Below are 12,228 nucleotides of genomic sequence, written 5' to 3'. Positions count from 1 at the left end.
AACACAAAATGCTGGCAGAACTCAGCAGGCCAGAGCTGTCTGGCCTGCTGAGTTCTGCCAGCATTTTGTGTTATGGTTGGGGTGATTGGTGATCTGCCAGGCCTTCTGTCTGTACCTGCTGCTGTAAATGTCCTCAATGGAGGGAAGTTCACATCCACAGATGCACTGGGCAGTCTCCACCACTCTCTGCAATGTCCAGCAATTAAGATTGGTGCAGTTCCTGTACCAGCCAGTGATATAGCCAGTCAGGATGCTCTCAATGATGCCCCTGTAGAAGGTCTTGAGGATTTGGGTGCCTATGCCAAACTTCTTCAGTTGCCTGAGGTGGAAGAGGTGCTGTTGTGCTTTTTTTTGCCACACAGCCAATGCGTACTGTCCAGGTGAGATCTTCAGTGATGTGTATACCGAGGAACTTGAAACTACTCACCCTCTCAACTGTAGATCAGGCCTGTCTCTGTTCCTCCTGTAATCCACAATCAGCTCTTTTGTTTTTTTGACATCGAGGGAGAGGCTGTTATCCCGGCAGTATTGTGTCAGGGTGTCAGCCTCTTCTCTGTAGGCTGTCTCATTACCGCTAGAAATAAGGCCGATCAAAGTCGTGTCATCTGCGAGTTTGATCAGCAGATTGGAGCTGTGTGTGGCAGTACAGTCGTGAGTGTAAATGGAGTAGAGAAGGGGACTCAGAACACAACCCTGGTGGGCACCTGTGTTGAGGGTCAGAGGCCAGAGGTGATGCAGCCCATCCTAACCACCAGTCAGTGATCCAATAAGAAGTCTACAAAGTCTAAAAACCAAATAAAGGATTTGGAAGCATTGCAGACAGTCCAAAGAGGATTCACCAAGCTGATTTCTGGGATTGTTCTATCAAGTGATGCTAGACAGTTTGGTTAGTGTTTCTTGGGATTTAAAAGAATGAGGAGTGGCCTTTTGCAAACATACAAGATCCTATGGAGTCTTGACAGGATAGATGTTGAGATGTTTCCACTAGAACGAGAGTCACAAACGAGGGGACAAAGCTACAAAATAAGGCTTTAGTTATTTAGTGCAAAGAAATTTCTTCTTTCTGAGGGTAGTGAATCTCCGGAATTTTCTGCCCCGAAGGTAGTGGAGGTCAGATCATTCGATATATGTAAGATCATTTGATATATTTTTAATAAACTATTGAAAGTTTGAGGAATTGAGGATTAAGAAAACAGACACAGAAAAGGACTTGAGAGGGTTGTGGAACCAGCCATCCCCAATCATGGGCACAACATTCTCCACTATTGCGGACACCTTCAGGAGGCAATGCCTCAAGAAGACAGCATCTATCACTAGGGACCCTCACTGTCCACAACATGTCCTCTTCCCATTTCCACCACAGTGGAGAAGGTATAGAAGCCTTCAGACCCACACTCAATAATAGGAATACCTTCTTCCCCTCAGCCACTGGGTTTCTGACCAGTACATGAACGTATGAGTAATACCTTGCTATTACTTTCGTTGCACTATTTATTTGTTTTTACAATTTAGGTAGTTTTTTTTACATCTTTGCACTGTATTACTGCCACAAAGGAACAAATCTCACATTATATAAGTCTGATTTTGAGCCAACTAAAGCTGATTTTAGGAAACATATTTGTTCAATGAGTAGTAAGTATGTTGAACCATCTCATTACCAAAAATGTAGCTGATAACCAGATTAATAATTTTAAATGTAAGGAAATCAATTATTTTTTTAACCAAAGAAATGCTTAAGGAGCTGACTTGTGTATCTCACTATTTATGTTCATCATACGGATGCAAGCTATTTCATGTATTGATTCCATCATATTCTAACACTAAAGATCGCATTGCATTGATACTGCATGATATATGTATCAAATACTTTTAATCAGAATCAGGTTTATTATCATCAGCATGTGTTGTGAAATTTGTTAACTTAGCAGCAGTAGTTCAATGCAATACATGATAAAATAGAAAGTAGAAAAATAAATAAGTAAACCAATTATCGTAAATATATATCTGTATACTGAATAGATTAAAAATAGTGCAAAAACAGAAATAATGTATAATAGAAAAAAAGTGAGATAGTGTTCATGGGCTCATGCCTCGTATGGCAGAGGGAAGAAGCTGTTCCTTCCTGCTGGTAACAATGAGAAGAAGGCATGCCCTGGATACTGGGGTTCCTTACAATGGACACTGCCTTTATGAGGCACAGCTTCTTGAAGAAGTCTTGGGTGCTATGGAGGCGAGTACTAAGATGGAATTGACTAATCTTAGAACTTTCCGTACTTTCTTTCAGTCCTGTGCAGTAGCTCCCTCCCCCAATCCTTGTACCAGACAGTGATGCAGCCTGTCAGAATGTTTCGCCATGGTATATCTATAGAAGTTTTCAAGTGTTTTAGTTGACAGACCAAACCTCTTCAAACTAATGAAATATAGCTTCTGTCTTGCCTTCTTTATTGCTGCATCAATATGTTGACACCAGGTTAGATCCTCAGAGATCTTGACACCCAGGAACTTGAAATTGCTCACTCTCTCCACTTCTGATCCCTCTACAAGGATTGCTTCGTGTTCCCTTGTCTTACCCCTCCTGAAGTCCACAAAAAGCTCTTTCGTCTTACTTACACTGAATGCAAGGTTGTTGCTGCAACACCACTCCATGAGTTGGCATATCTCACTCCTCATCTCCATCTGAGATTCTACCAACAATGGTTGTATCATCAGCAAATTTATAGATGGTATTTGAGCTGTGCCTAGCCACATAGTCACGGATATAGAGAGAGTAGAGCAGTGGGCTAAGCACACACCCCTGAGGTGCACCTGTGTTAACTGTCAGTGAGGAGGAGATATCACCACCAATCCACAAAGATTGTGGTCTTCCAGTTTGGAAGTTGAGGAACCAATTGCAGAGGGAGGTACCCAGGTTCTATAGCTTATCGATTAGGCCTGTGGGAATGATGGTGTTAAGCGTTGAGCTGTCGTCAACAAGCAGCATCCAGCAGCAGCAGTGATACTCAATCCAATTATTGCATGTGTTAATTTATATGTGTATTTCATTTAGATGTCAGAGACCACCAGATCTTCCCTCCAGCTTACTATTCAGAATGGCTCCCACAGAACAATTGAAATTTTGGAGTAAAATCTCAACTGTACTGGTTGTATTTCGAGTGGACAGCTTTTAGAATTCACATAATGATTAATATACTTTCTAGAACCTGTTAATCTAATAAACTACCATGAAATAGAGATTACAACATAACTTATCAGAAAGTCAAGTGCTTATTTCATTCATTCACATATTTTTGGCTTTTAGGCATGCTTACCACATAAATTGTTTTCTGGATCCAGTCATACATGTTTGACACATTGACAGTCACTTGATAGACCCCTTCGTACTGAAATGTGTGACTCTGTATACAAAAATAAATGCAGCTCATTACCAACGAGATACGGTTTAGAAATCATTACAATAAACCAAGCGTAATTTGCCATTATTTGGTTTTCTAGCCTGACATGTTTGATTTGATCGTTTTTATTAGCTAAGCAGTGTAAGAGGCCAAAGATTAACAGACCTTAACATTGATAGTTTTAACACATTTGACATAAGACTGAACATTCTGTCCAAGCGCAATGAGGGGGAAAGATGCATTCAGCACCAGCCCAATCAACTTCTCTAACACCAAATCTCTTGAATATGTGAAAAAGAAACTTTCTCTAATACCTCTTGTGCAGTTAGCCATAACGGCTGTTTCAATATTTCCAAAAACTGTTGGCCTACATATAATTCACACATGCCTGACTGGCTTGGCTTCAGGAAGACAACGTGACCTTTTGTGCATTCCTATTCATCTACAATAAGTTCACTGCATTAAATTTGCACAATGCCAAAAGTAGAGACCTGACATAGGCCGTGTTACTATATCATGACCCATGCACCATCTTTACCTCTGACCTTCAGCAAAAATTCTATATCATGCGGTATCACAAATTCAGGAAGAGCCTGTTGAGCATCATTTATCGATTAAACTGGGATTCAGAGGTATTCCTTGCTTTGCTCTCCTATCCAGAAAAACTGGAGAAAATAATCACTAACAAGATCTGAATGACGTATCTGAAACAGTAGTTGAGCCAAAGGTAATTGTAATTTATAAAAGGAATTATTGCTTAAGAGTAAAGCACAGTGACAACTTTCTGGTAACAAACAAAACAATCAAGACTGTAAATTATAATATTAATCACATTTTTTCGTGGATGCAATCACTGCATTCAATAATCTGTAACTTCCTTTCAGAGCTGAGCATTTGAACTGCCTGTACTACCTACCTGGCATTTTTGTGGTGTCAACTGAAATCTCAAAGGTGCAGGACTGTTGCTATGTGGTGTGTACGAGCTGAATAGAGGTGCTGGTGCCTGGGCCCAGACCCAAGAGCAAGGAAAAAACCTGATGTTTGACCGATTTAAGTACTGGGCCAAATTGGAAGGGTCAGGTATGGGCCAAATCAAAGAGGCAGATCCCGGGCCCGAGAGCATATTGACCAGCAGGCCCTGGGTCCGAAATTGATGAATGACTCAAGGTTTGGCTGATTTACCTGCAGGGCCATAATTTATTGAGTATGCCCACAAGAAAATGAATAACAGACTTGTTTGAGGTGCCATATATAGATGAAAATTTACTTCAAACTTTGAAATTCTATGTGATAAACTGGAACATCCTTACCAACTCACTAGAATGTCTGGATTGTGCTCAAAATGGAGGAAGAGAATAAGGGAGAGTGTTGAGCAGCTCAGGTATCTCCAATAAAAGAACATGACACTCCAAACTACTGACCCTGCCCCTCCTATAGCAGCCAGCTGATCATTCATACAACTGAACTGAATATACTCACCCTTAGTTTCAAGGAAGTGCTTAAAATGAGAATGGAATCATGGCTTTGGTCACTCTATTACAGGAAAGACATGGCTAAACTAGAAAAATGCAGAAAATTACGAGGATATTGCCAGAACCAGAGGACTTGAGTTATAGGGAGAGATTGTCCAGGCAAGGTATTTATTTCTTGGAACGTAGGAGAATGAGGAATGACTTTATCGAAATGTTTAAAATTGTAAGAGGCATAGATAAGGTGCTTGGTAACAGACTTTTCCCAGTCCAAAATAGGAGCGGGGGTGGGCATAAGAGTCGGATGAGAGAGAGAGGTTTAAAGGGGACCCAAGGGATAATTTTTCATGCAGAAGGTGGTGAGTATAGGAAATGAGCTGCTAAAGTAAGTGGTGGAGGCAGGAACAACAGTATCATTTAAGAAGCATTTAGATCAACACATGCATTTACAGGGTTTAGAAGGATCTGGGCTGAATGTAGGAAATTGGGACTAGCTGGATGGTGTCAAGTGAGGGCCTGAATCTATGTTGTATTACTCTATAACTCCACACAGAAAACAGTGAGGAGCGCACCCGCTGTGGTTATGGAGAGCAGATGGATGGAAGCAGAGAAGAAACAAAAATGAAAAGTGAATGTTGCTTTTCAGTGGGAGCAATGAATTTATGTGCATTCCAGGAGACATTCTGTGAGTATCTCTCATGTTCCTCTGTCATAACTTACACAGAAGTTTCCAGCTCAAACGTCACCATTGCTATGCTACTATTCATATAAAGCAACTTACCACCGTATCCAAAAGACAACCCAGTTGCTGAAGTCCACTGCAGTTCTTCAGGTTGTTTGACGAATATGTACTGTTGTCATCACTGAAGTGCCAATAAAAAGTCAAATCAATCCCCATTGCAACAAAGGCCTCAAAATTATAGGCAACTCCAAGAAAAGCTTTCTCCAGTGGACCGATGTCCTCAACATCAAATGGAATACAGGATGGAATCTGCTCAGATATTTGTACAAGCTTCACCTCAAGAGCAGTGGGTGCAGGATTCAGAACCACAACGCTGACAGTTTTCTCTTCCCTGGAGATATGATTGTCTGCAAATACAGCTGAGGAATTGAAAGCACATATTGAACGATCATCAGTTTCCACAAGTGCTGTAGTCTGGTGACTTGGTGTTGATTATTCTGAGTGTTCTGTAGACCTGAAGTCTGTCTGCACTTTTGTTTTTCTAGATAAGATCTGTCCCTTACCCTACTAAATGTTATCATCAGAATTGCTTTGTAATTCAAAATAAAACACGTGGAAGGCTATAGCAAGAACGTCATAGAGCCGCTCAGTATGGAAACAGACCAAATGGTCTATGCTGACCAAATTCCCACTTAAGATAGTCTTATTTGCCCACATCCCTCTAAACCTTTTACTATTCATGTACCTTTTAAACATTATTAATTTGCTTGCTCCAGCAACTCATTCCATATACTGACCGCTCATTGGATGAAAAGTTTGTCACTCTGGTTCCTATTAAATTTCTCCCCTCTCACCTTAGTTCTTAATTCACCAACCCTGGTGAAAAGACGGAGCCCATTCATCCTATGCCCCTCATAATTTTATACACCTCTGTATGATCACCCTTCTTTTTCCTCTGCTCCAGTGGTAAAGTCCCTGCTTAACCTCTCTCCATAACTCAGTCTCTCAGGTCCCAGCAACATCCTCTGCATTCTTTCATTCTGCTGGCATCTCTCCTACATCAGGGTAACCAGAACTGAACCCAATATTTCAAATATGACTTCACCAATGTCTATTACAGTGTAATACAACATTTAACGTATATACTCTATGTCCTAACTGATAAAACCGCCAAGAGAACCGCATTCTTGTCACGGGGTTTGGGGGCTTGTGTGCCTCATTGATGTGGAGAACTATGTTGGTTGGAGTCAGGGCCTTGTGCTTTGACTCTTGGTAGGGTCACCCATGTCAAACTGGTCAAAGGGTAGACTAAGAGTGGTCTACTGGTCGTCCAGGTTCAAGGGTTCAGCTCAGGGTTAATAATCCTGACTGGTAAAAGAAAATTATTGTGGAAGCAGCAACAAGGAATCTTTCTATACATCTGTATCACACTGAGGACTCTGAGCCAAACCTGGGGCACAACAGAGAAGATGGCCAAGGAGAGACAGAGATAGAGATCCATCATTGCTGCCCTAAACGCCAGTGGTGAAACGGGCATTAAGTCAAATAAGTACCTGATAAAAACCATTGTGCCAAAAGCATTCATCACCACCTTGCCTACTTCTGATGGCACTTTCAGGAACTACGGTCTCGTACTCCTAGGTCTCACTGTTCTACAGCACTCCCATACCGTTCACTGTGAAATGTTGATGTCAAGGCCATGGGTCTGTTTTCAAATCAATACTATGAGGAAAGGTCACATTTCAAATGGAATGGAATACTGAACAAATGATGTATTGTTTGGGAATTACACAATAATACATCAATATCATAGTTATAAGCTGCCCTAGCAACGTTCACACAAACTAAGTGTAACATTTTTTCTGAACTCTGTACATTGGGTATTCAATGTTCTTTTTTTATGAGTTCATTTGGGTTTCTTTGTTTTGTGGCTGCCTGTTAGATGAATCTCAAGATTGTATAATATATACATACTTGATAATAAATGTACTTTGAACTTTGGACAATATATCACAATATGAAAAATATTAAAAATATTAAAAACAATATTGACTTAGGAAGAAGTTATCAGTAACTCATTGTAATTTAACTTACTTATCAAATATTTTCCAGGTTCAGTATAGATCCAAACAGGAGATGTTGAAAAAAATCCACTGGAGATTACAGTAACATTCAGGCTGCTATAATCTATGTGGTCCCAATGAACTTCAATTCGCACATAAGATAGGTCGACTCCATTCTGTGTTCCTGTACCTGAAATAAAGGCATATTTGATATTGACTGTAGATTTGACCACTATCAGCAAGCACATAACATCAGAAATGCAGAATACCATCAACTTCAATGCTTACAATTTCTAAATTATTTTCAGCATTACCTTGTTTTGCTTTTCTCAGAGAGCGAGTAACATATGCTGGAACAGAAAGGCCTCTTGGAAATCTCTGAATGTAGAGAGTACATGGCAGAGATGCTTAACAGGAATAGTTCCACGTTTTGTCTCATTGACTTGAGAAACCGCTAACCGAGCAAGGAATGTATTGGCACAGAGTTGTTGAAGAAAACTGCATAAATGCACTTCGGAAGAAGCTGACAGAACACTGGTTCTCAGCAGGCCAAGCAGCGTCTATGGAAAACAGTAAACAGTCTACATTTCAGGCCAAGACTCTTCATCAGGATGAAGGGTCTAGACGCAAAATATCAACTGTTATAGATTCTGCCTGGCCTGCTGAGTTCCTCCAGCATTTTGTGTGTGTTGCTTGAATTTCCAGCATCTACAGATTTTCTCTTGTTTGTGACTACACGCAGGAAGCAATTGCCAATTAGATTGGTAAGGGAGTGTGGAAGAAGGCTTCTGTGGAACATAATTCCCAGCACATAGTGCTGAATGGCCTTTTTCTATATTCAGCACTCGATCTAATTCCTCCAATGCAGTTGTTGAGTCAATCCAACTACAGAATCATTACCATAAATGGCCTTATTCCTGAACTTGGAGAAGAAGTTTCCTGACTTTACACATGAAGTTGAGATGCTGGAAGCATCTCCTGTCCTGTGCTCAATGGTACTCAAATGGTCTGAATGCACAGACCATGAGCAGGATCTGGAGCAGACTGGTTTGTTCTATATTTTCTATTTGAATTGTGATACTTGAAGGATATTCAGTACTTAAATATGGCAGCAACAGAATATCATTTCTTACTGATTGCAGGACCAGCCAAATATCCACAAACTTCCAGCATGAATGGTTTCTTCGTTTGTACTTGATCTGCAATTAGTGTGAGACTAAGGTTCCTTATGTATGGTCCAACTGTTTGATAGACAGCCATTTTACTTCCTCCATCTCCATATGACAAGCAAACGAAGCCGGTGCATCTGTTAACAAAAGAGAAATGCGCTGGATCAGGTATCATTTCAGGTTCAAGTTTTAAACAGTCCAAATAAACCAAAAATGTGAAAAGAGAGAGACTCTTCTTTATAGTATAGGAGGTCTCATGAGAGACACTCTTTTAAAATTGCCTAATCCCCAAAACTGCTCCTGCCTCAACAGAGGTTGAAGGTTGGGAAAAGTGGAAAAATATTTGCATAAGTTAATAGTGATGCACCATCAATAGTGATGCACCACGTCACTCTGAGACGTAAGAAGCGAGATATCGGCTTTTATTGACTGGAAGAATGAACAACACTACATCCTGGAGAATGAGGCCGGGCTCAGGCCTCAATCGCCTTTATACAGGGGTCTGTGGGAGGAGCCACAGGAGCAGTCAGCAGAGGTCTGTGGGAGGAGCCACAGGAGCTGTCCAGACAGGTATATGTAGTTCACCACAAATAGTGAGTTTGTTCCCAGAGCACAAATTCCTCATCTCTAAATTCGCAGAGGATACTGCTAAAAGAGATGTAAAGTTGACTTCTTATGGCACTACAGAAACAAGGTGCAGAAAACCTGCAACACAAACTCAAATTCTCAGTAGTTCAGTCAATGATTTGCAAATCATCTTTCAGGGGTTTTGAAGAAAGATTGACAAATTAAAACAATTAATAACTCTTGCTCTCCATGTTGCTGCTGAGTGTCTTCAGCATCTTTATTTCCATTTGCATAGTATCATAGAACGGAAGCAAAAATCTTTTTAAAAAAATTATTAAACAGACATTATCCATATCTCTAAAAGCAGGATATTGTAATATAGCTTGAGAATTGCTTTGATAAAGTTACTACTTTGATTTATATACATTTATGGGTGTATACACTGATTAAATCCATTAATAACATGTAGCATACGAATCACACATACTGCAAAATAAGTTTTTCACAGTAATAAAAACAGAATTTTTTTGAATTGACAACTATTTCACTGGTAAAAGACTGAAGACTTAAATGAAGAGCTCTGCAGTTCCAGTGAATAAACAATGACACAAATATTCCAACCAAAAAGCTGCCAATTCTGCACAGGGCTCCTCAGCAGCAGATTCGGAGGCCGCCACAAACTTGGGCAAACATGGAAGAGTCCCAAACTCGGATACAGCTGGTTGCTGCTGCAAATACTATTGTGCTTCAACACTTCACTTCTTAAAGAATAGAGCAATGCTTTCTCAGCCATTGTAACTTAAGAGTTCTGATCTAAAATCTACTAATTTTACTTGTCCTGGGTTAGGCTTGACAGATATTCTGTTGTTTTATTTATTGCGATGGAGATAAAGAAAGGAACAAGGTGTCGGGTAACGTAGAGATTTATGACGTGATTCACTTAAATGACCTTAAACCATTTCAAAATATATTTGAATACTTTAATCCTTAAAATGATTTAACTTTTACAAATGATATGTGAAAATTATAATTATATTTGTGTGCTGGTATCAAATACATTCAGATTTGACAGCTGTTTCAGCATGGGTGCATGGCTTTGCTGGTTGTTAATATTGTTGATATCTATGATATTTATGGCTGTATAGTACCATGCTGTACAGGCCTTGCTGATTGACTCAGAGCCACTGCTTTGAACTACGGTAGATACCATGGCCAGGCCTAGTCAAAGAAAGGTTTATTAATAGGGCATGCAAAGCTCCAAAAATACTCTGGAACAGTGTAATTTAGATTTTGTCTAGTACTATCCACATGAGGCAATTGGAAATTAGTTTAATTCATCTAATATTATCAAAGACAAAACCAAAAGAGAATATCAATACTGAATCTGTGTAAAAAAAAAATGAAGGGAGAGTTTCGGCCAGTCACATCAGCTACAATAAAGGACATGACTATGAGGGAAGAATGCATAAAGAGATATTTTGAAAATGCACTATTAGTTTCTATGAACCCAGTTCCATTCTTATTTTAGTCAATATAATGGAAAATCTGAGTTTAAATAAAATACATGGCACTGTAAAAAACTTTTATTAAATAAATATCTTTTACAATGACAAAAGAAGGAAAGGAAAATTGATAACATGGGGAAACTGGCAAGTAATACGAAAACAAACAGCATGGAATTTCCTGGATGTACAAAATGAAAGTACAAAGATAGGATAAGTATGGGATTAGGGAGATCATGTGTAATTAATTAGTAATGAGAAACAGGGAAGTAACAAATAAGTTAAAATAATACTCTTCATCAATCTTACACTCTGCATCAATCAAGTAATCTTAAGAGTACTTAATTAGAATAATGAATCCATATTTGCTCTACAGGTTCGCTTTGTATCTACAGTGAAGATACTGGAAACATCTCGAAGATTTCTGATGAGCTAGTTTTAACACTATGAAAGAACTTGTAACAATCACTGACATAGAGCAAATCAACATGGATACAGGCTCTTCAGCCCAGTGACCATGCTGACCATGGTGTCCATCCAGCTCTTCAGCCCAGTGGCCATGCTGACCATGGTGTCCATCCAGCTCTTCAGCCCAGTGACCATGCTGACCATGGTGTCCATCCAGCTAGTCCCAGTTTCCTGCAATTGGTGCACTTTCCTCTAAAAATCCACAACCCCATGTACCTCTCTGACTGCTTCTTAAATTACAGCACTCACCTCCATCACTTTCCTGGCAGCTACTTCTATAAGCTCACCATCCTCTTTGTTGCCTCTCAGGTCCCTTTAAAATCTGTCATTTCTCAACCTTAATCTATGCTGCATAGTTTTGACTTAGCAAAATACATCAACTCACATGTACTAATCTTTTAATCCATTTGTCGATCCTTGAACCACTTGCTGAAATGATCAAGATCTCTTTGCAACCTATGAAAACCTTCCTCACTATCAACAACAACACTTCCTAATATTGTGTCATCTGCAAGCTTGCTGATTCACATCCAAATCATTTACATAAATAACAAATAACAAGTATCCCAACACTGACCCCTGCAGCACATCACCGGACACTGGCTTCCATTCTGAGAAACAAATTTGAACCAACCACACCCTGTTTTCAACCTCTGAGCCAATTTTGAATCTGCCTGACTAGCACCTTCCAGAACGACCTACAATGGGAGAACTTACTGAAGGACTTGCTGAAGTCCAAATAGACAAAACCCACAACCATCTAGCTTTTGATACCTTCTTCAAAAAACTCAACAGGTCCATCAAGGATGACCTCCCATGCACAAAGCTATGCTGTGTCCTCCTAATCAGACTCTGACTAACTAGTAGATTCTGTTCTTCAGAATCCCCTCAGGTAACTTCCTCACTACTGGTAACA

General features: G+C 39.8%; 1 protein-coding gene across 1 annotated transcript in view; it reads right to left on the bottom strand.

Moving 5' to 3' along the window:
- Nucleotides 1-5,874, bottom strand: part of LOC140732138 (polycystin-1-like protein 1) — a 181,529-nt gene extending 175,655 nt beyond the window's left edge. Inside the window, exons 1-2 of the mRNA XM_073054354.1 lie at nucleotides 5,643-5,874; nucleotides 3,309-3,395 (exon numbers count right to left, since the gene is read on the bottom strand). Coding sequence (XP_072910455.1) covers nucleotides 3,309-3,395; nucleotides 5,643-5,759 — 204 coding nt within the window. The 5' untranslated portion in view covers nucleotides 5,760-5,874. The remainder of the gene's footprint in view (nucleotides 1-3,308; nucleotides 3,396-5,642) is intronic.
- Nucleotides 5,875-12,228: the final 6,354 nt, after the last annotated feature.

This window comes from Hemitrygon akajei, chromosome 8, assembly GCF_048418815.1.
Source record: "Hemitrygon akajei chromosome 8, sHemAka1.3, whole genome shotgun sequence".
Lineage (NCBI taxonomy): Eukaryota > Metazoa > Chordata > Chondrichthyes > Myliobatiformes > Dasyatidae > Hemitrygon > Hemitrygon akajei.
This window is presented reverse-complemented; position numbering and strand designations above follow the sequence as displayed.